Raw genomic sequence first — 25,342 nt, 5'->3', positions numbered from 1 at the left:
TCCTCCCTGGAGTTTCAAATTGTGACCCCTAGTTGTACTGATTTTTTTCCAACAGAAAAGGTTTGTTGTTGACCATGGATCATTAAAATCTTTCAAGTATCTGAAAGTGACAGTTATATAATTTTCCATGTTTTATGGTTACTATGTAATAATAATAAGATTTTTGAGTTACACAATTACAGCATATTAAGATTTTTGAGTTATATGGTTAGAACGTAAAAATAATAAGATCCCATAATCTTATTATTCTCCTTGTTAGCATGCAAATTGATGTGATATTCCCCAATGAATGTCAGTATAAAAAAGCAAATAAATAAATAAAATATCACCCCTGCTCCTCCTCTCCTCCAGGGTATACATATTTAGGTTCTTCAATCTCTCCTCATAAGTCATTTTATGAAGATCATCCACCTTTTTGATCACCCTTCTGGACCGCCTCCACCCTGTCTCTGTTTCTTTGGAGATACGGGCTCCAGAACTGAACAGTACTCCAGGTGAGGCCTCACCACTTCCTTCTCTTATTAGATATTCCTCTCTCTATGCAGCCCAGCATTCTTCTGGCTTTAGCTATCGCCTTGTCGCATTGTTTCGCCGACTTCAGATAGTTAGACACTCTCACCCCAAGGTTTCTCTCCTGCTTCATGCACATCAGCCCTTCACCCCCCATGAAATACAGTTCTTTCGGATTTCCACACCCGATATGCGTGACTGCACTTCTTGGTAGAGATGTGAATCGTGTGCCCGATCGTTTTAACGATCAGGTTCGGATGGAGGGAGAAATAAATCGGATCGTTAGAGATGTGAATTGGAATTGGTTCAGATTCCAATTCACATCGTTAATTTTTTAGTGAGGCCTGAGCAGATAAAAAAAAACCCACCCCGACCCTTTACAAATGACCCCTTTGCTCTCCCACCCTCCCGAACCCCCCCCCCCAAAATGTTAAATTACCTGGTGGTCCAGTGGGGGGAGGGGGGTCCTGGCGCGATCCTCCCGCTCTTGGGCCATCGGCGCCATTTTGGCTACCACTGATAAAATGGCGCCGATGGCCCAATTAAAAAAAAAAAACCCACCCCGACCCTTTACAAATTACCCCTTTGCTTCTCCCACCCTCCCGACCCCCCCCAAAAACCTTTTACATGTACCTGGTGGTCTAGCGGGGGGGGGGGGGGGTCCGGGAGCCATCCCTTCAATCATACCACTGGTGCTGGACTGGTTTCAAAATGGCGCCGATCGCCTTTGCCCTCACTATGTCACAGGGAGCGACCGTCGGACAGGACCTTCCCTTGGACCTTCCCTTGGTGAATCCATGCTGCCTCTGGTCCAGCAATTCTTCTGACTGTAGATAGTTCACTATTCTTTCAGCAGCGACTCTTACTTTTCCCACCACCGAGGTGAGGCTAACTGGCCTGTAGTTTCCAGCCTCCTCCCTGCTCCCACTCTTGTGAAGTGGGACCACCACTGCTCTTCTCCAATCACACGGCACCACTTCCATTTCTAGGATCTATTGAAAGTCAAGCAGCGGACCTGCTAGCACATCTCTGAGCTCCCTCAGTATCCTGAGATGAACTTCATCAGGCCCCATGGCTTTGTCCACTTTCAGTTTTCCTAGCTCTTCCCATACATTCTCTTCTGTAAACAGTTTCATCTACTCTACTCCCCCTCCAGTTTCTTGTTAACTAGCGACGGTCCTTCTCCATGGTCCCCTTTAGTGAACACCAAACTGAAGTATTCGTTTAATATTTCTGCCATTTCTTCGTCTCTCTCCACACATTGATCCTTTTTGCCTTTCAATTTCACTATACCACTTTGGACATTTCTCCTTTCTCTGATGTATTTGAAAAATGTTTTGTCACCTCGCTTTACCTCTTTGGCAATCCTTTCTTCCGCTTGACTTTTTGCTGTCTTGATTACTTTCTTCGTCTCCCTCAGTTCCACCAGATGATATTCCTTGTACTCCTCCCTTTGGGATCCTTTATATTTCTTAAACGCTGTTCTTTTAGCTTTTATTTTATCAGCTACCTCCTATGAGAACCAGGTAGGTTTCATTTTTCTCTTGCTTTTCTTTACTTTTCTAACATATAGAATTAGTCGCCTTGGTAATTGCCCCTTTTAGTTTGGCCCATTGTTGTTCACATCTCTCTTGTTCTCCCAGCCTTCTAGTTCTTATTCCAGGTACTTCCCCTTTTCAACAATGTCCATGTTTTTGAACTGCAAAACTCGGGTCTTCGTGCGACTTCTCCGTATCCTATTTGAGATATGAAACCATACCGTTTGATGATCACTGGTGCTGAGGTGGGCACCCACCTGGACATTAGAGACATTATCTTCGTTAGCACTAAATCGAGTATAGCTCCCTCCCTCGTGGGTTCCATTACCATTTGTTTGAACAAAGCCCCTTGCAGGGCATCCACTATCTCTCTACTACTGTTAGATGTCTGTGGTTGAAAAGTTACTCAGAATCAGTGATTTCTCATTGCTTCAGGCTAGGCGGACAGCTACGTCTATGGTGTATGTCCGGGTGTGGAGAGTTCTCGACAATTGGTGTGTAGAGGAAGGCGTTGACCCATTGTGGGTGGATATTCCACAGGTGTTGGCCTTTCTACAGCACAGCCTTTCCAAGGGTTTGACTTACAATTCGCTATAGGTTCAGTTGGCAGCCTTGGGTTGTCTCAGAGGCAGGTTTCGAGGGAGGTCATTGGCCTCGCATCCAGATAGGTGAGGTTTCTCAAGGGAGTTAAGCATCTGCTTAGGTTGTGGCCAGCGTGGAGTTTGAACTTCGTATTGCAGTTGCTTTGTGGTCCCTCTTTTGAGCAATTGAGGAAGGCCTTGTTAAAGGACCTTATTCTGAAAGTAGATTTTCTGGTGACCATTTGTTCAGCTCGAATAATTTCAGAACTGCAGACTTTGTCCTGTAGGGAATCTTTTCTGAGAATTTCAAATGAGTGAGTTTTGTTGCCTCGATTTCTGCCTTCCATCTGAATCAGACAGTAGAGCTCCCTGCTTTCCCGAATTGGTCAGATGAATCTTTGGAGTCCAAGGAGCTCCATCTTTTGGATGTTTGGGTACTGATGCTTTATTTAAAGGTCACAAACAGTTTTTGATGGTCGAATCATTTGTTCAAGATTTTTGGAGGGGCAAGAAAGGGTTGCAAGGCCTCCAAGGGCACGATAGTGCTTTGGCTGAAAGAAGTGATTGTCTCAGCCTACGTTTGCAAGAGAGGATTCCAGATGGATTTCATGTGCACTCTACTAGGGCACAGGCAGCTTCTTGGGCTGAGTGACAGTTGATTTCACCGCAGGAGATTTGTGGTCGTCTTTGCATACTTTTTCTTCCCGTTACCGGTTGGATGTTTAGGCTCCAAATGCAAACAACAAAAAATATATTCCGCTACGTAGATAGGCTCTTATTATATGTAAAGAGTGACCATCATACAGCTCCCTTGCAGCATATGGCTTATATGCGACTGGGGTTTATAATGATAGGTCACTTCATTTGATGATTGACTTATTCCCCCAAAGGGCTATATAACATTGCACTTATCTTATATAGCCCTTCAGGGAATAAATCAATCATCAAAAGAAGTGACCTATGGTTATAAAGCCCCAGCGCTTATAAAGGCTTACACATATAAGCCATATGTTGCAAGGGTGCTGTATGATGGTCACTCTTTACATATAAATTAGAGCCTATCTATGTAGCGGAATATATTTTTTGTTTTCATGCAAGTGTTTCCTGCTATTTTAGGGATATATATTTTTAAGCTCCAAGTGAAGCATCCTTTGGTGAGAGTGTGTTGCATGGGGGTCTTTCGTGGCTCCGCCCAGTGTAGGGTTGCTCTGGTACATCCTACTTGTCTGGACTGATCTGGAGTATGAACAATATCGCTCCATGGTGAGACCGCACATTGAATACTATGTACAATTCTAGTCACCACATCTCAAAAAAGATATAGTTACGATGGAGAAGGTACAGAGAAGGGCGAACAAATTGATAAAGGTGATGGAACAGCTCCCCTATGAGGAAAGACTAAAGAGGTTAGGACTTTTCAGATTGGAGAAGAGATGGCTGAGGGGGGTTATGATAGAGGTGGTTAAAGTCATGAGAGGTCTAGAACGGGTAAATGTGAATTGTTTATTTATTCTTTCGGATAATAGAAGGACTAGGGAGCACTCCATGAAGTTAGCATATGGTCATTTAAAACTAATCGGAGAAAGTTCTTTTTCACTCAACGCACAAATAAACTCTGGAATTTGTTCCCAGGGGATGTGGTTAGTGCAGTTAGTGTAGCTGGGTTTAAAAAAGGATTGGATAAGTTATTGGAGGAGAAGTCCATTACCTGCTATTAATTAAGTTGACTTAGAAAATAGCTACTGCTATTACTAGCAGCAGTAACATAGGATAGACCTAGTTTTTGGGAACTTGCCAGGTTCTTATGGCCTGGATTGGCCACTGTTGGAGACAGGATGCTGGGCTTGATGGACCCTTGGTCTGACCCAGTATGGCATGTTCTTATGTTCTTGTGTTCTTATACCTGCTAATTTTCGTTCCTGAAGTACCTCAGATCAGTCCAGAGACCCAATCCTGTGTAAGTTTTGTTGGAGACCATTGGAGCAAATCCATCTTATGTCACTCTTTCTTGGAAGAACTGTCAGGTTGTACATATTCAGAACCTTCCAAAGATGGCCTGGTTGTTTTGTTCTCCCTTGGGCTGCTAGTGGTTATGTAATGTTCAGGGGGGGTCCTATTGTTTGAGTTAAGTGTTTCCCCTTATTTACAGATTAGTTGGGGTAGTTGTTCTTTAATCTGGCTTGGGTACAGATTAATACTAAGGGACTGCAGGTGGCACTCTAGGTCAGAGCTTTCCAAACTTTTCATGTTGGTGACACACTTTTTAGACAAACATAATTTCGTGACACAGTAATTCAGTCTAATAGCAAACCAGAGGTTAAAGGTTAAACGAACGAAATGTATTTTGACAATTTATGTATGTTTCCTTAAATATATACATAAATAAAATGTTTCACGATTCAACCTATCTCATGAAAACCTTTCATTTGTATTAAAAATATATAATATTCCAAGATTAATGTTATAATTTATGAGTAACAATAATAAAACAAAGTTATTGTGTTATTCAATTTACCTCTTTAATGAGATATATGAGCTTGATGGGATGAACACAGCTTTTGAATATTTGGTGGTGTTAAAAAAAAAAAAAAAAAAAAAAAAAAAAAAAAGTCCAAAGGGTCTTCTATGTAATTTTAAAAAGCTGGCCAGTTTCACACTATAAAATTATTTGATAGCCTTATTCAACTAATTCTATATGGCTATGAGAGTGAAGTCTGGAATATATAGGAAGGGACAGAATGTCAATATAAATCCTGCACCTCCCAGTTCTGTAACTCTGTGCATCCACTGAAATTCTCCCAAACAATGGAGCTTGGATGTTTCCCTTAAGCTCATCATACTAAAAGATATTTTCAAATTCTGGTGTCACCTCACAGTAACAGCAGCACAAACAGCTTCCACTGCCAGGCACATTGTGAACTAACACAAAACCCCGCAAAAAAGACACTCAAAATCTATACTGCAGTCCCATCGTAACATAACAGTAATAACACCAAGGACTCAAACAACAATAAACCCTACCTGTGAAAAAGCAAGGGTAAATATTACACTGCGTCCTAGAATACCAATACATCATCTACTGAGGAAACAAAACAAACCCGATTGCTATAGATCCCTATGCTAGCAGAATCTCTCATCATGGTCACACACACAGAGCAGAGACAGACCCTCACCAAAAACAGAATACAAAATAAAGGACACAAATTAGACAACTGAAATGGAAACCCCAAGAAGCCAGACTCTGTGTATTAACAATGGAAAAACAGAACCACCATTCCTCATAAAACAAATAAAATCAAGAAACATAAAGCATCAGTTATAATAGTAAAACCATACTAATAAAAGAATATTTTAAAACTACTGATAAATAGAATTTCTATTAATTAAAATCATACACATTTTTTACAATTTCTGTATCAAATAACACCCAATAATTAAAACTGATAAGGATTTTAAAAAGCCCCTGCTGTTCATATGTGGGAGCTCTTGATTTCCAGTCAGCCTGATATTGTTGAGGATTAGGAGGTTATCCTCTCTCTCTCACACATACTCTCACATGTCCATTCTCTCTCACACATACACTGTCACATACATACACATTCATGTCTTATACCCACCATAACCTCTTGCTCTCACAGACACTGACACACTCTCAGGCTCTAAGACACTCTCTCCCCCTCCACACACCACTCCCCTGGATTTCCTCATCCACACTCATGTTCTCACTCTCTGGCTGCCTTACATACACACAAACACACACACCCAGGCAAGCTCCCAATCATTCTCACACACTGAAACTGAACCCCAGGCAGGCTCCCATTCATTTTCACACCACTCCTTCACCATCCCCCAGGCATGCACACATTAATTCTCACACACAGACCCCCAGGCAGGCACCAATTCATTCTCACACACACATACACCACACACAGGCAGGCACCTATTCTCACACATACAAACCCCAGGAAAGACACCCATTCATTCTCATACATAGACACACCCCCAAGCAGACTCCCATTCATACACATGCACACACTAAAGGCAGATCCCCCCTCTCTTTCTTTTGCCAGCAACCTCTGAGCCTCTCTCATTCCTCTGCTGCCACTATCACTGCTGCCGCATGGCTATTGGGGAGGCGCTGATTGCTGCTACTGGCACTGAAGCCCATTCTGCTGCCGCCTCTGTGCAGGCTCCGTGGGTTTCCACTTCCTCCCTGCTGATCACGTACATTGTGAGATCTGCATAGAGAAAGTGCTACTCTTGCACATTAACAAAGATTACATGTGCCAATCAGTAAAAAGTCTTTTTTTTTTTTTTTTTTACCTTTGCTGTCTGATCTTAGTTTTCTAATCGGTTGGTCACAGGCTTTTTTGTTCCACCTTCCCTTTCTTATTTTTTTTGCCAGTTCCTTTTATATTGTCTTTTTTCTATTTCTTTTCTCTCCATCTGTATTCTTCCCTCAAACACACAGGTTCTCATTCTCACATGTTTTCTCTCTCTCACACACACACATACACACACAGGCTCTCTCTCATTCAATCATTCATACACACAGTCTCTCTCTTGCACATGCTGTCTGACTCACACACACAGGCTCTCTCTCACTCCCACATGCTGTCTTGCTCAAGCACAGGCTCTCACTATCACATGCTCTCTTTCATACAATCATTCATATACACAGTCCCTCACTGTCACATGCTGTCTCTCTCACACACACATAGGCTCTCACATGCTGTCTCTACACACAGAGGCTCTCACATGCTGTCTCTGCAAACATTCAGGTCCTCACTCCCACACAGTCTCTCAACTCATCTCATACACACACACACACTCACTCTACAGGCCCTCAGCCTCTCTCACTTCTGGGCCTCCTCTTCACGGGTCACTGCCTCCCGCAATGTAGGATCCGCTGCGGCGGCCTGCTACCAGGCCGCCGCCTCTTCTTAGGCCACTGTGACAAGATTCGCAGCGACCCGTAAGCGCTGCTCCGCTGCATGCGGCTGATGCTCCTCCTCCTTCCTGCCCACGCGGCTCCGGCAATGTTTTTTTCTGGGGCCGCGTGGGCAGGAAGGAGGAGGAACACCTGCAGGTTTGGACGTGATCTTTTTCTTTGGACCGTGGTGACATGAGCTCCACCACGTCCCTGCCGATCTACCTGCTGTGTGTGTCCGGTACACAGCACAGCACAATGGTAGCTCTCAGCCGCCAGTGGGATGAGGTCCACCGACGGCCACATTGGCTCCCTCTGACCTCCCCTCAGTATACCACTTGCTCCGCCCCCTCATGTGCACCGGGCTTGCGCGGCACACTACAGGCGACACACTAAAGTGTCGCGACACACACTTTAGAAAGCTCTGCTCTAGGTAATGTAGCAGTGCCTCAGACTCTTTGGTTCTCTGCCTCCATCTGCTGGTAGAGATGCAAAGCCCACTTGTCTGGACTAATATGTGGTACTTCAGAAACAAAACTGAGCAGGTATGAACCAGTTTTCCTCTCTCTGCCTCCATCTGCTGGCAGGGGGGAATAATCCACTTGTCCAGACTGGTATAGCAGGTAACAAAATTTCTCCTTGGGAATCTTGAGTGATACAGTTTATGCCATGCTCACTGGAAAGTATCCTCTGAAAATGAGCCTGTAAGAGTAGAATTCATCCTTGCAGTGTTGGCACAAACTCGTAGACTTCTACACAGCAGCCATGCCATAAAGCTAATTATAGAAATATGTTATAGGCAGAAAGAAAGAAGATCTAGGAATAAGAGAAACCTTCAGTGTTGCTGTAACATTTCTTGATAGTTGTCTATGCATTTGTGACTGGTCTGTATCATTGCTTTGTATGCTACACTACTGGAGTGGAGGAATAGCCCAGTGGTTAGAGCAGTGGGCTGCGAACCAGGGAAGCCAAGGTTCAAATCCTGCTGATGCTCCTTGAGATCTTGGGCAAGACACTTCACTCTGCATTGCCTCAGGTACAAACTTACAGGCCGATACAGTAAAGCGCGACCGCGGTTACCCTGCTTCTAACCCGCTTCTAACTCACAATTTGGCCGCGTAAGTCCAACCCGCGATTCACTATCCCTTTTAACTCATCCTTACCGCTTCTTTAAATCAACCGGTAACCCTTTCCGCCCGCAGCATGTATATGAGATGTAAACGCTCTGATTAGCTATTCCCTCCCATACAGCAATGTGCGCCCCGATTATCTCTTTTTTAACCTGTAGTTTTGCCGCGTGTTTAACCTGCTAACTTACCGCCTACCCTTACCCCCCTGCGTTAGTGTGGAGCGTCAGGTCAGAGAGATGAAATTTCATGGGCAAACGACCCCCTCACCCCCCGTGACGTTAGTGTGGTGTGACAGCAATAGGCAGGCTCCGGTCAAAATCCCCCCCTCCCGAAGCAGGGCAAAAATCTGCTCGACATGTCATTTAAACAAAAGTAAATAAAGTATAATAAAAGTAAACTTACTGCATGTGAATTTTCTTTGAACAGTCCTCTCTCCCCTCCTCCTGAGGCGCGCACTGCGGCTCCCCTGCCTCCCGGGGGCAGCTGGCAGCGAAAGCGGCGGGCGAAAGCGTGCGGGCGAAAGTGAATGAATGCACGCCCATACGCGGCGGGAGCCGGCGGGCGTGCATTCATTCACTCACCTTCGCCGGCGGGCGGGCGTGCATCCATCCAGGCGGAGGGAGCCGGCGGCGAAAGCGGCTTCCAGCAGCCCCCACCGGCGAAGGTGAATGAATGTTCGCCTGTGCAAGCAATTTGGTCGCTCAAGGCGTGATGTCACGACGTTTGGCGTCATGACGTGTGATGTCGGCGTTCGCTAATGCACTGCCTTGAGCACCCAAATTACATTAATTTACCTTCGCCGGCGGGGGCTGCTGGAAGCCGCTTTCGCCGCTGGCTCCCTCCACTGGATGAATGCACGCCCGCCGGCGAAGGCGAGTGAATGAATGCACGCCCGCCGCGTACGGGCATGCATTCATTCACTCTCGCCCGTACGCTTTCGCCCGCCGCTTTCGCCCGCCGCTTTCGCCACCGGCTGCCCCCGGGAGGCAGGGGCGCCGCAGCATGCGCCTCGGGAGGAGGAGAGAGAGAGAGGACTGTTCAAAGAAAATTCACATGCAGTAAGTTTACTTTTATTACACTTCATTCACTTTTGTTTTAATTTTCGCCCTGCCTTGCTTCGGGAGTGGGGGGAGAGGACCCGCAATCCCCCCTGGTACCTGTCATTTCAAACGTCATTTCAAACGTCATTTCAAACGACATTTCAAATGACAGGTACCAACACACCCAGGATACTGTATAGGCGCTGTATAGCGCTCTATACAGTAAAATGGATTGCGCTTCACGGACGCTTCTCGGACGCGGCTTGCATTTGCATGCTATTTCAATACAGTATCGAGCGGTAGGTGATCCGAACTGTGCGCCCGGCCGTAACGCACCTCTTCCTACCGCTCCTTACTGTATCGGCCTACAAGATTGTAAGCCCGCTGTGGATAGGGACATACCTTCCTTTAAGTACCTGAACGATGGAATATACATCACACAGATAACTAAATATTTGGATTTGCAGCTTGTATTCTAAACCTCTCTGAGAAAATCATATTACCAAAAGCATGTACATGCTATAAACTGGGTTTTACATGTGTAAATGCACTTTACAAGGACAATCTATTTTTAGGACATGGAGTAATTTTCTGTAGTTCAGCTATAGAATATACTTAAAGGAGACCATTTCTATGTAATTCATTTAGCTTTATTTTAAAACTTCTTGTTTTCTGCATATAAATTTCAATATTTATTGTTTGCAAAGTTGTCAAAATTTGCTGAATCATTGCCGGAGTTATTACACATTGTTATAAGGAATGTAGATTCAGTGTACAAAAGAGATGGCAAGTAATATTTAAAAGAGGGGATTGCTTTATTTAATTATATCTTGTATTTGTGTATTAAACTTCCCTTGGACTGCCCCAGGGACTGAGCCATAACACTGCATGCTCTGGTACAGAAGGAAAGACTTTTTTTTTTTTTTTTTTTTTTCTGGCCAGCAAAGTGTAGGTGTGTAGGATGAACTGTGGCCACTACTTATCCCTCCTTTGCACACAAGCATCACAAGAGAGTTCATCCTTGGAGAAGTATTTCTGTCTTACTCTTGGCCATTAACAGGATCTGAATTGCTCAGGATTCTTGCTAGAAGTATTGGTTGGGGGGAGGCAGGGAGGTAGGATGGATAACTAAATGGGCTGTAAAAAAAAATATATTTTGGACTGAAAATTATTTTGCTTATTTCAATTTGTTTGTAGCTCCAGTCAATCTCAATCTTCTTACATTATAAGGAATCCTCAGCAAAGGAGAATAAGTCAGTCTCAACCAGTTCGGGGCAGAGATGAAGAACAGGATGATATTGTATCTGCAGATGTGGAAGAGGTTGTTTTAAAAAATCTTTTGTTTAACTATATAATTTTCATTGTTTGTCTTCATTGTAATGTTGTGAAAAAAAAATCTAGCAAGCACGTTTTGGATTTCCTTATCCATGCCATATCAGTCCAGATAAGTGGGTTATGTCCACCTTGCCAGCAGATGGAGTCGGAGGAAAAAAGCTCAAAGCTGACTTCACTCCCCTTATGTGGATCTGGGCACTGCCTTCAGCTCTTTGATATTTCTGAGTCTCCAACGGATTGTGCAAGCATATGGACTGGTGCTGCACTACGAGTAGATCACTCCTGAGAAGGTTTGAGGTCCAGGTTCCTTGTGCAGTATAGACCGAGTCCTGGGGGCACTCTGTTGGGGTCCAAGTTAACCGCACCACTGGGTCAAGCATCAGGTGGTCCCTGACAGTACTCTCTCCCTCTAATTCTGGGAGAGCAACAGGGAGACAGTAAAGTTTATTAAAGTATAGTGATTTGTAAGGCATTGATTTCAGAAGGAATTAAGGTGATGAGCAAGAGTTAAGGCTGCAAGCCCACTCAAGGAGGGTACAGAAGGACTCATCGGTAGAATCACAACCTATCTTTCCAGATGATAATGTCAGGTTAGCACCCTTGTGTTTATATCCCTGCTCTAAGCAACTCAGTGGTGTATACTGGCCAGGAAGGGTATACCTTGGACACAGAAGTCCTGAAAGTTACTGTGGCTTCTTTCCAAGGCTGGCACATCCCAATAGGCAAACTTAGCGTTCGCTTAGGCCATTAGGGGGGGGCAGCCAAGTGGGGCCGCAATCCATTTCACTCATGGCCGAGAGAAGCAGAGTCTGTGGGCCTGGAGCTTGGGTACATCCAACTTGTCTGGACTGGTCTGACGTGGATGATAAAGAAGGTAAAATTTAAACTTGCCTGCTAATTTATTTTTCTTTAGTCCTACTAAGACTATTCCAGAACCCTCTCAGGGAAACTGCAATGAACAAGGGCTCTTAGTCTGAAAAATTCACAAAAATAGCATTGAATTCGTTGTTACACACTCTGAAGGTAGTTGACCTAATCCTGACCTTGGAGTAAGGATTATCTGATTCCTTGTTTAATGACCACAGAGTGAAATTTCTTGGCTGCATCAGGTTTTGATTGTGGTGGTGATTTGGAAACAAAAACAATTGTTTTCAGTTGTTTTAGCTTTGACATAAGATACTGAAGAGCTGTTGGACACAGGATACTGGGCTTGATGGACCCTTGGTCTGACCCAGTATGGCATATCTTATATTCTTATGTTTTTATGTTATGTTCTTATGAAAGCAGCAGCAGACCCCTATAGGGGAGTGAAGTCAGCTTTGAACTTTTTTTTTCTCTGTTGCCATCTACTGGCAGAGACGCCATAACCCACTGGTCTGACAGGACTGAAGGAAATAAAATTTGAAGTTTAAGTTTTTAAATGTCACACATGAAAATTTTTCTTCTCAAGAAAAGCAGACAAAACTCCCTGTTTGTGTAGGAATAGATCCCTATATGAAGACTTCTTGCTACAAAATGTACCAGGTACATTGCATGCTCCTTATCAAACTCCTATTCTTATTGTCTGTTGTTCTCTTAAGCTGGTGCTTATTCATCTAGCAGCAAAGAACTCATCACCAAATATGAAGTCTACTGCTGCTTAACATTTCTATAGTGCTACATGACAATATGCAGTACTGTACAAACATATAAAAAGACAGTCCTTGCTCAATAGGGCTTACAATCTAATAAGACAAACATACAGAGCCAGAGACTTGGGGTGTTTCATAAAGCAAGACAATGGTTAAAAAGAAAAGAAAGTTAGTTAACAAAACTAAAAGCAGACAATCAAGCATAAGATTTCAAAGGGATTTCAGAAAGGTGGTTCTTTAGATTGGATTTAAACATGGCAAGAGAAGGGTGCATGCCAGAACTTTTTCATACTTGCATTACAATTTCATTTTGTTAAAGCATAACATGTTAAACTCAGTGGCTTTTACAGTTTCTAAGTAGCTGCACTAATATGCTAGCAAATATTTCCATATTATGCAGTACAAGATCAAGCAGAACAGTGGGAGGCAGTCAAGAATACAAGCCATGTGGCTTTTGAAATTTGCTGTATTCGGTGCAAACAGCTAAAGGACAGTCATTGAACAACATGCATTCCCTGTATGTACCCTGGCCCCTAAAGCCGAGAGTGGGTCGGGGGGAACCCCCTAGACCCCTTCGGCTTATCTTCTGGCAACTTGTGCACCTTATCATCCAGAGATTTGATTAGTTGCTCCAAGTCCTCACCAAAGAGGAACTTTCCCTTGAAAGGGAGAGCACTAAGCTGCGCCTTTGAGGAAACATCTGCCAACCAATTGCACAACAGTAAGAGCCTCCTGGCTGATATAGCTGACACCATAGTTCTAGATGAGGTCCGAAGGAGATCATATAAGGCATCCACCCCGTAGGCCACTGCCACCTCTAGGTGCTCCTCCTGAGCCGACTTCTGTGGAGGAAGGATCCTGGCACTCGAGCTGCTGAACCCATCTCAGGCCCGCCCTAAGCGCGAGGCTGCTATAGACTGCTGCTCGAATCCCTAGAGCTGATACTTCAAATATGCGTTTATCCCAGGACAAGCAGGATGCTAGTCCTCACATATGGGTGACATCGGTAATGGAGCCCTATGTACGGAAAAACTTCTTTAAAAGTTTCCATGAAACTTTTGACTGGCACCAGAGTGCCTACTGAGCATGCCCAGCATGCCATGATATTCCCTGCCACAGGGGTCTCCCTTCAGTCTTCTTTTTTCTGCGAAGCACTTAGCATCGCGGTATAATTGGAGTCCTGTGGTGAATTCACCACCTTAAAAAAGTTTAACTTTTCCGGAAAAAAATCAATCCCACCGCAAGGGTTTCCCTTCGTTAACACCGCGGTAACTTTTTTTCCCTTCGGTTTACGGCCGGTACCGATATTTTTTTGGTCATCACCGTCGACGGCTGTCCGGCAAAATGGCCTCCGGGTTCAAAAAATGCCCGACGTGTGCGCGGAATATGTCTATAACAGACCCGCACTTAGAATGTGTTCTTTGCCTAGGCAAAGAACACGATGTAAAATCGTGTACGTTATGTGCGGAAATGACCTCAAAAGGCCGTCGTCTCCGTGTTGAGAAAATGGAGCAATTGTTTAACATACAATTGCTCCCGAAGGCATCTACTTCGGTTCAGTCATCGCCATCCGGATCCGTCCGGCAGGTACTACTGAAAAAACGTTGTCCAGAAGCGGGAGACGCTTCTACGCCATCACCGTCAGTATCGTCGAAGGCATCCACTTCTGGAAGTGAGAAACAAAATGAAAAACATCGTCACCGGCATCGACGCCTAGCACCGATGACCGAAGACCCATCGACAGGTACGGCCTCACCCGCAAAGAAACTCGGACGAGTGCGGAGGCTTCGAGGCCTACTGATCCAGGGCGATCCCCACCGATATCGGTGCCGGGCTCCGTACCTCCTCAGGGCTCTGACACATATATACGTCAAGCGATGCACCAGGCTCTGCGCGATGCGATTCTGCCGTAGCCATCGACACCTCCATCGATGCCGATTCCGATGCCGAGAGATCCATCGCCATTGATGCCGCCGGCACCGATGCCACGGGAACGGCCTTCGATGCCTACCCCAATATCCTCACCGGTTCCACCGGGGACTATACCGATGCCATCAAAGGATGTCTCGAAGCTGCATCCATTCATGACTAAATTAGACTCTCTCCTGGATATTTTATCCAACAAAAACACCAGAAGAGCCTATTTCAGGACCCTCTGGAATTCCAAAGCCTCCAAGGCCTCATTCTCCTCTTTTACCATCAAGGCCTAGGGAGCCTTTGCTAGTGCCAGTCACTCACCAAACTCCAAGGGATATGGCTACTGACACAAGCTCAGAATACTCTTCAGATGGGGATATTTTTTCTGAACCCTCTCCACCTGACGACCACAGGAAGTCACCTCCTGAGGACCTTTCCTTTACAAACTTTGTAAAGGATATGGCTGACACCATCCCCTTTCAGCTACAAACGGAGGTGGATGCAAGGCAGAAAACACTTGAGGTTCTGCAATTTGTAGATCCTCCTAAAGAAATGTTAGCAGTACCAGTCAATGAAGTTTTTCAAGACCTTCAGTACAGGATATGGAAACACCCAGGATCTGTCTCAGCAGTCAATAAAAGAGCAGAGGCAACTTATTTGGTACAACCTATACCAGGTTTTCAAAAATCACAGTTGCCACACCAGTCAGTCGTGGTAGAGTCCGCCCAGAAGAAGGCGAAACGACTGAAATCTCATTCATCTACACCGCCTGGGAAGGAGAGTAGATTTCTGGATAATTTAGGCCGCAAGATTTTTCAGGGTTCCATGCTGGTATCCAAGATAACATCATACCAGCTATATATGAATCAATATCAAAGGAACCTTTGGAAGCAGGTTCAAGACCTAGCCCTGTCTCTCCCTGAGCAGTATCAAGAACCATTCCAGAATATCGTCCATAAGGGCCTCGAATCAGGAAAACACGAGGTCAGAGCTACTTAATGACTGCTTTGAGACTGCAGCACGACTTTCTGCTTCAGGCATAGCTGCACGCAGATGGGCCTGGCTAAAGGCCTCTGATCTCCGTCCAGAGGTCCAAGAATGTTTGGCTGATCTTCCTTGCTTGGGGGACAACCTTTTTGGAGAAAAGGTCAAAGAAGCTGTGGCGACTATAAAAGACCACACAGAAACACTGAAGCAATTATCATTAATACCTCAGGATACTCAACCTTCTACAAGGAGAATTCCAAAGCGTGATACCAGACATCCATACTACCGTCCACGCAGGTATTATCCCCCAGCAAAAAGACCCAGAACAGCCCGCCCACCTAAACGCCAACAACCTAGGCAGAGGCCTGCAAGGGCACAACCACCACCACAAACTGCCACTACATCTGGTTTTTGAAACAACTCGGAGAGCAGCACTTCATCAACCCATTCCCAAACATACCAGTAGGGGGTCGTTTAATGTACTTCCAAAGCACTTGGGCCTCCATAACCACCGACCAGTGGGTATTATCGATCACAACTCACGGTTACAGACTAGATTTTCTTACTGTTCCAAAAGAAAACCCACCACTTCCATCTTGGACAGTAAATCAACATTCCACAATTCTTCAAACAGAATTATCCAGCCTTCTGAGAGCCAGGGCCATAGAACCAGTTCCTGGACCTCAAAAGGGCAGGGGATTCTACTCCCGCTATTTCCTCATTCCAAAGAAAACAGGAGGCCTTCGATCCATTCTAGACCTCAGAAATCTCAACAAATTTCTCAAAAAAGAAAAATTCAGGATGGTGTCCTTAGGCACCATTCTACCTCTTCTTCAAAGGGGAGATTGGCTCTGCTCTCTGGATCTTCAAGATGCTTACGCTCACATTCCCATCTTTCCTCCTCATCGCCAATACCTGCGATTTCTGGTAAAGGATCAACATTTTCAATACAGAGTGCTGCCATTTGGCCTTGCATCAGCCCCACGAGTATTCACAAAGTGCTTGGCTGTAGCAGTGGCACACCTCCACAAACAGAGAGTGCACGTGTTCCCTTATCTGGACGATTGGCTCATCAAGAGTCAATCAAAAGAAGGAGCTCTCACTTCTCTCAAGCTCACTATCCATGTGCTTCACTCCTTGGGATTTCTCATCAACTACCAGAAATCCCATCTGTCACCAACTCATCTTATACAGTTCATAGGTGCAGAGCTAAATACTGCAATAGCAAAAGCTTTACTTCCAAGAGACCGTGCTCAAACACTTGTCCTCTTGACTCACACTCTTCGAAACCAATTCCAGGTAACAGCTCACCAGTGCCTCATTCTTCTAGGGCACATGGCTTCCACAGTTCATGTAACTCCCATGGCCAGATTGACCATGCGACTACTGCAATGGACACTCAAAGCACAGTGGATACAAGCCACTCAACCAATGTCCACTCCCATTCATATAACACCAGACCTCAGGTCTGCACTCATCTGGTGGACATCAATGAACAACCTGCTCAAAGGCCTACCTTTCCAGCAACCAGTTCCACAAGTAACTTTGACTACAGATGCATCCACCTTAGGGTGGGGAGCACACATTGGTCATCTAAAGACACAGGGCAAGTGGACAAAGCTCGAAGCCTCTTTTCAAATAAACTTTCTGGAGCTTCGAGCTATACGCTATGCGCTGCATGCATTCAAGGACTGCCTTTCACACAAGACTATTCTAATCCAAACGGACAACACAGTAGCCATGTGGTACATCAACAAACAAGGGGGGACAGGTTCTTACCTCCTTTGTCAAGAGGCAGCACAAATTTGGGACTGGGCCCTGACACACTCAATTCTTCTACGAGCCACTTACCTAGCAGGCATCCACAACGTAGTAGCCGATCGTCTCAGTCGTCAATTCCAACCGCACGAATGGTCCTTGGATCCAGCAATAGCATCCAAGATCTTCCAACGCTGGGGTCAACCGACAATAGATCTCTTTGCATCCCATCTCAACTACAAAGTGAACAATTACTGCTCCCTGTTGCAACAGGAGAGCAACCTATCAACAGACGCTTTTGCTCGCCATTGGAATTCAGGCCTGTTATACGCGTATCCACCGATACCACACATAACCAAAACGCTAGTGAAGCTACAACAGGACAAGGGGACTATGATAATCATAGCCCCATATTGGCCTCGACAAGTATGGTTTCCCATACTTCTAGATCTCTCAGTCAGGGATCCAATTCGCCTGGGAGTAGCTCCCAATCTCATAACTCAGGAACAGGGTCAGTTGCGCCATCCCAACCTTCAATCCCTGTCCCTGACAGCATGGATGTTGAAAGCTTGATCTTACAACCTCTATATCTCAAGTACTTATAGCTGCACGTAAACCTTCCACTAGAAAGAATTATTCCTACAAATGGAAACGGTTTACTCTGTGGTGCACTCAGAAAGATTTAGATCCTTTCACTTGCCCCACTACCTCGCTACTAGATTACCTTTACCATCTCTCAGACTCTGGTCTTAAGACATCATCTGTAAGGGTACGCTTAAGTGCAATCTCAGCTTATCATAACAAGCTGGGAGACGCACCTATCTCCACACAGCCTCTCGTCAGTAAATTCATGAGAGGCCTAACTCACATTAAACCTCCAGTTCATTCCCCAAGCATACAATGGGACCTGAACGTCGTATTAACCAGGCTTATGCGTTCTCCATTTGAACCCATACATACCTGTGACCTTAAATACCTTACTTGGAAAACGGTATTTCTCATAGCCATTACATCAGCTAGAAGGGTCAGTGAACTACAAGCCCTAGTCACATACAAACCTTTTACAAAGTTCCTACATGACAGAGTAGTCCTCTGTACACATCCAAAATTCCTTCCTAAGGTTGTCACGGAATTTCACTTGAACCAATCAATAGTTTTACCAACATTCTTTCCTAGGCCTCATTCCCACCAGGGTGAAAGAGCCTTACACACTTTGGACTGTAAGCGTGCGTTATCCTTCTATTTAAACCGCACAACAGCCCAAAGAAAATCCAGTCAGCTGTTTGTATCCTATGATCCAAACAAACCAGGTAAAGCAGTGGGTAAGCATACTCTGACAAACTGGTTAGCAGATTGCATACAATTTTGTTATGAAAAAGCAGGCCTTACTCTTCAAGGGCGAGTAAAAGCACACTCAGTAAGAGCGATGTCAACCTCAGTAGCACACCTTCGCTCTGTGCCTATTCTGGACATTTGTAAAGCAGCAACATGGAGTTCTCTTCACACTTTTGCAGCTCACTACTGTTTAGACAAAGAAGGAAGACAAGATTCAGCCTATGGACAATCCATCTTAAAGAACTTGTTTCCAGTATAATCCCAACTCCTTCCACATCCAACCTGCTGTGATCTTCGGCTGATTCATTTCATCAACAATACTTCACTGTTGCTCCACTACAAAATGACTCAGCCTCTAGCTTGCTAATCACCCATATGTGAGGACTAGCATCCTGCTTGTCCTGGGATAAAGCAAAATTGCTTACCTTGTAATAGGTGTTATCCCAGGACAGCAGGATGTAGTCCTCACGAAACCCACCCGCCACCCCGCGGAGTTGGGTCCGATACGTTTTATTATTTTATTTTTGGCAAATGCTTATTGCTACAAAACGAGACTGAAGGGGAGACCCCTGTGGCAGGGAATATCATGGCATGCTGGGCATGCTCAGTAGGCACTCTGGTGCCAGTCAAAAGTTTCATGGAAACTTTTAAAGAAGTTTTTCCGTACATAGGGCTCCATTGCTGATGTCACCCATATGTGAGGACTACATCCTGCTGTCCTGGGATAACACCTATTACAAGGTAAGCAATTTTGCTTTATTGGACCTCGAGCTTTCTGTCCTTGAGGGCCACCGCCCCAGCCACTGGAATGGTGGTCCTCTTGGTGACTGCGGAGACCGAAGTATCCATCTTTGGGACCTTCAGGAGCTCCAGGGTCTCCTCCAGCAATAGGTACAGCTTGTCCATAGCTCTACCCACTCGCAGACCCGCTTCCAGAGTATCCCACTCCCGGGTCATGAATTGCTGGATCAGCTGAGGAAACAAAAAGGTCTTTGCCGGGCCTCGTAATCCTGCCAGGACTGGGTCCACCATATCCAGGCTGGGGTCCTCTGGAGGTGCTGCAATTCCAGCTCCAACAGGACATGCGGAATGAGAGGACTAAGTTCCTCCCTCTGAAAAAGGCGAAAGACCCTAGGATAGTTGTTGTCCAGGGGCGTCGCCTTCTCCAGCTCATCTCCCAGGTCCACCCCCACCAGAGGTGCAGGAGCTGATAAAGAGTCCTCGCCCAAGGCCTGCCCTAGCCTGGGCTCCGCCGCAGCAAGGCCATCAGAGGGACCATGAACTCTCCGAATCCGAACTGTCCCTTGTGGCTCCAGCCGCTTGGGCTGCTTGCTGGGTGGCCCCTCCAGAAGCTGAGGCCCCGTGGGCCCCCGGTCTGGGTCTGGTCTCCCACTGCCTCCCCCCTGGGGCCCGCCGAGAAACCAGGCGGGCCCCAGGGGGGGGTGGGAGGCAGTGGGAGATCGAAAGGGGAGTCCTGGGGATCTCCCGGACTCAAAACTGCCGACGATAGTGCGGGGGGAGCTCCCCTCCCCTGCTCGATGTCTCTAAACCAGCCTGCAGAGGATCTAAACTAGCAGCTGTTCCCACACTCAGGAACGGGACGGCCTCGCTCTCACTCCAGGCGGCCCGTCTACCCGTGCCACGGGGCCTGGCTGTCGAACCTGCTGCCGTGCTGGAGGAGCCCTCCCCACCAGGGCGGTAGTGCGCACAGAGACCTGAACAGGAGAACCACTGAGTCGGGTTCCCACAGGCCTCACAAGCAGCACCACGCGGCATACTGAGTGCCGTAAGAGCTCGCATAGACAGCGCCACCAATCCCCCCAGCACAATATGGAGCAGGACCCTGAAAAAAACATCAAGCACGGCTCTTCAGTGCGACCCGACCCTCGAAGGTCAGCTACACTGGCAGTAGCTGCCACTCCAAGCACTGCTGAATCGAAGCTTACGATTTTTTTTTCTCGGCAAGAAAAGCTTAGAGGCTCCAGGTCCCTGGGGGGACGGGGACCGGGCCATCAGCTATCACCCCCGGTGGTCAAATGAAGGAGCCTACCTGGTCACCTACCTGATGCCTGCTACCAGGGAGGATGGTCCCCTAGGACCTGCCAACTCCCTGGGAGGACCGCTGATCTTCTGGTCCTACCTTGACAGCCTAAAGGGGAAGGATAGAGAAAAAAGAACTGGATTTGCCTTCCTTTATGTTCCTTCCACTGCTATTTCATTTTATTTGTTATTTTTTGTTTTTATTTAAGAACCCCCACAGGTTCAGAACCTCAGGTTTTGCACCACCTCCATCTGCTTGAGACTGAGAAATACTGGGGAGCTGCAGGTGGCACACCGGCTTAAGAGGGGGGTACTCTCAAAGTTTTTCTCTGTCTCCATCAGCTGGAAGGGAGGCAAAACCCAGCAGACTGGACTGATCCGTGGCACTACAGGAATGAAAATTAGCAGGTAAGAACCAATTTTCCTATGGACTTTGCTACTGTAATTTACTGGGTTCTTTTCAAATGTCCCTGATTGGCTATTGTTGGCGACAGTATGCTGGGCTCAGTGGGTCATGGGTCTGAACCAGCATTGCATGTCTTATATTCTAATGAGCATTGTACTAAACAATTCATATCAGTGCAGTGCTGTATAATCAAAAATGTACCTAAATTGTAATTATGCTGTTATGATCTTATTATGATATTATGATATTATGCTGTTATGATCTTATTATGATATTATGATCTTGAGCATCATTTGGAAAGGTGAGTTAAACATTCAAAAATGATTTAATCATTTAGGTAACTTTGATTTAATCAAGTTAGGTAACTTTGAAATGGTTTTTCCTGTTCGTACCCTGGATCAGTCCAGACAAGTGGGTTTATGCATCCCTACCAGTAGATGGAAGCAGAGAACAAAACTTTGAGGCACTGCTACATAACCGAGAGTGCCACCTGCAGTCCCTCAGTATTTCTCTGTCTCCAGCAGATGGTAGAGGTGCAAACCTGCACTCTGTAGATGTTTGAAAATCAAAAAGATAAGAAGAGGATTTGGCTCCCCGAGGTGTTAGGTTCCTTCATGGACCATCCCTCAGGGGAAGTAGGGCGAGCGGGGGTTTGGTAATCCCTGTCAGGACTTGGCCCTTTTTTGGCGGGGGATAGATAGCCAGGGGTCCTGGTTCCCTCTCCCCCTCTGGACCCTCGGTGGCCTGACTCCTCAGCCTTCTATCTCCAGAAGCAGGGGAGTAGAGTAGTTCTGTCCCTTTGTTTAATTGTGTCCTATCTCTTTAATTTAGTTTCTAAAAAAAAAAAAAGATAGATGAAGCAGGAGATCATCATCAGCAGTGGCTATGAGCAGGGCTGAGGACCGGGTAAGTATTTGTTTTTCCTGCTGAGAGGCAGGCTAGAGGGAGTGGGCCGAATTGCCAGCCTTCATTGGGGTCAGGTGAGTGCTGAATTTCAGTATCGGGACAGTGGCGAGTGCGATCGCTGTGGTTACGTTTATTTTTAGGCCTGAATGTATGTGCAGGCCCAAACGCCCCGACATTCTGACTCCCGCCAGCACAGCAAACTTTGTCGTGGCTGCGGTCTTAGGCAAATTCAACTCGATGTGGCCTCGTTTTGCCACAAATATGCTTTGGGGGGGCCGGGACCTTGGTGGGACCATGGGGGAGCGGCAAGAAAGTGCAAGCGGATGGGGTGGCTCCTGAGACTCCGGGGGGGGGGGGGGGGGGGGGGTCAAAGGAGCCAGCGGCATATTGGCAGCACAGGCAGAAGTGCAGGCTGCCATTTCTGAGTCCCGGGATTCCCCTCCCACGCTTTTTCCTGTGGGAAGAGACCCTGCTGGAGGCAGGGGATGGGTAGGGCTCATGAGGGAGTCGATCAGGACTCTTCCTTCTCTGACCCGGAGGCCTTTTCCACAGGTTTTGTGCTTCTCCTTCGTAAGGCTTATTTAGCCAGGAAGGAGTTAGGGGCAAAGAGGACCTTGCCTAGGAAGTCCTGGACAGCCAAGAAGGCTAGAGGGCCTGTGGAGTCAGGGATCCTGTGGATGCTGGGACTCGGGCGAACCCCGGAGGAGGGCGATTCATTGGATAGCCTGGATGATTCTGAGCAGCTTCAAGGGCGTCCGATTTTACCGGACAAGGACCCTGTTAGTGCCCTGGATGATCAGAGGCAGAACCTGGACTGGGATCCGTTGAAGGTTTTGGAGGATCCCATGCAGGATCTGGATTCTGTTCCGGTCATGGAAGGAGATGACCCGCGAGTGATCCGGCTGTTCCAGAGACAGGAGCTGGATCCATTGATTCCCTAGTTCTGGAGGAACTCAGCATTAAAGACGTCCAGGAAGACTTGGACAAGGAAAGAGTGAATCCACTCCTGGAGGGATTGTGGGAGCCCCCTACCACTTTCCTGTTACCAAAGCAGGTGAAGAAGTTCCTAAATCGGGAGTGGGAGTCTCCCGAGGCAGGCCTGAAAGTCACGAGAGCTATGGGGAAATTATATCCCGTGCTGGAACAGACCTTGGAGTCATGGAGAATTCTGAAGGTGGATGCAGCCGTGTCAGTGGTTACTAAGAAGACTATCATCTCGGTGATGGGAGCAGAAGCTTTCAAGGATCTCCAGGATTGGAAGCTGGAGATTCTGCTCAAGTGGCTTTTTGAAGTCTCAGATTTGACCCTTTGGGCAGCGGTTTGCAGAAATCTGATGCAGAGAGCCTGTTTGTCTTGGGTGCAGAGGCACATGACAAACGTTCAGGAATGGCATTTGAAGCGGCACAGGCGGCCCATTTTAAGAGGCGGGAGTGGCCTGTGTGGCCGAAACTCTGTATGACATGGTCTGGACTTCTGCCAGGAGTATGGTCTCGGCGGTGGCGGCTCGATGGCTCTTATGGTTGTGAAATTGGTCGGTGGGTGTGTGGTCTAAGGCCCAGCTGTCGAATCTCCCATTTAGGGGGATGCTCCTCTTCGAGGAGGACATGGAGAAGCTTGTGAAGCAGTTGGGAGAGTCGAAAGGCAATAAGTTGCCTGAAGACAGGAAGTGTCCTGGGAAGTCCTTTCCTCTGCAAGCCCGATTTCGAGTGAACAGAGCCCCAGCAAAAGGCATCATAGAAACAGAGTTTGGGCAGACAGCAGCCCTTTCGGAATCAACGCAGGTCCCCAAGGGATGGTGAGTCCCAAAGGGGGGGTGTGTGTGGAAATAAAGCCTGACGATGAAGGTGTGGTGGTCCACTCCTCTCGGGAAGCTATCGCAGGGAGGCTCTCTTTTTTACGAGGAGTAGACCAGAATAACATCGGACCAGTGGGTCCTAGAGGTGGCAAAGGACAGTTATGCCTTATAGTTTTCTCAGCCACTCAGGGATGCCTTTGTAGTCTTCTGCTGCATCTCCCAGAGCAAGCGGGAGGTGGTGCAGGACATGCTCAAGCACTTGCATCTTCTATGTGCCATTGTTCTAGTGCTACCTCAGGAGAGGGGGCAGGGCAGGTATTCTGTGTACTTCTTGGTGCCAAAGAAGGAAGAGACCTTTCGGCCTATTCTCGATATGCAGAAGGTAAACGCTGACCTCCGGGTGCCGTGTTTCTGGATGGAGACGCTGTGCACAGTGATGGCGGTGTGCAAAAGGGAGTTTCTAGCGTCCTTGGATCTGTCAGAGGCCTACCTTCGTATCCTCATTCGACCTGAACATCAGTGGTTTCTGAGGTTCATGGTTCTTGGAGACATTTCCAGTTTCAAGTTCTTCCCTTTGGGTTGGCGACAGCACCGCGCACATTCACAAAGGTGATGGTGGTAGGGACGGTGGCATTCAGGAAGGAGGGTGTCCTGGTACTCCCGTACCTGGAAGATTGGCTGGGAGAAGGTATAGCCTATGAACCAGGAGACCAGGGTTTGAATCCCGCTGTCGCTCCTTGTGACCTTGGGCAAGTCACTTTACCCTCCATTGCCTCAGGTACAAAACTTAGATTGTAAGCCCTCTGGGGATAGAGAAATACCTACAGTACCTGAATGTAAACCGATGTGATATCTCAGATCGAATGCCGGTATATAAAAATAATAAATAAATAAATAAATTTGAGTGGAGTCGGAGGTAGAGTATGGTCATTCAGTCCAGTGGGTACTTCAGCTTCTGGGGGCATTGGGCTGCATGACGAATCTCGCAAAGTCATCTGAAGCTGACTCTGTCAAATCGGTGCGAGTATTCTCAGACAGTGCGATGATGGTAGCGTACATCAATCGTCAAGGAGGTACGAAGAGTTGTCTAGTGGCGCAGAAGGCACAGGAGCTGTTTGTATGGGCGGAGAAGCATCTGAAGAGACTAGCTGTTTCTCATGTGGCCAGAGTGGACAACGTGCAAGTGGACTTCCTCAGTAGACAGCATCTGGATCCGGGGGAGTGGGAGTTAGAGGAAGCGTTCGCCTTTCTGCAAGCAAGGTGAGGCAAACCAGTGATAGACCTCATGGTGACCCCTGCAAATGTGAAAACGGACCGCTTTTTCAGTCACAGATAAGATCTCTGCAGACAGCGTTGCTTTCCTGGTGGGACCCATTGTCAAAACAATTTCAGTTTCCTCTGCCATTTATGAAAGTAGCCAGGTCCAGTCTCTTGTGTGATGGCTTGGTCAGGACCAGTTGTGTTAAGGGATAGACTTGGAGATCCCCGAGTTGATGGTGGTCA

At 46.7% G+C, this 25,342-nt stretch overlaps 1 protein-coding gene across 1 annotated transcript in view; it reads left to right on the top strand.

The window, feature by feature from the left end:
• UBR5 (ubiquitin protein ligase E3 component n-recognin 5) overlaps positions 1-25,342 on the top strand; it is a 672,040-nt gene that overhangs the window by 435,875 nt on the left and 210,823 nt on the right. Inside the window, 1 exon segment of the mRNA XM_029591836.1 lies at positions 10,927-11,050. Coding sequence (XP_029447696.1) covers positions 10,927-11,050 — 124 coding nt within the window.

Source organism: Rhinatrema bivittatum, chromosome 2 (assembly GCF_901001135.1).
Source record: "Rhinatrema bivittatum chromosome 2, aRhiBiv1.1, whole genome shotgun sequence".
Lineage (NCBI taxonomy): Eukaryota > Metazoa > Chordata > Amphibia > Gymnophiona > Rhinatrematidae > Rhinatrema > Rhinatrema bivittatum.
This window is presented reverse-complemented; position numbering and strand designations above follow the sequence as displayed.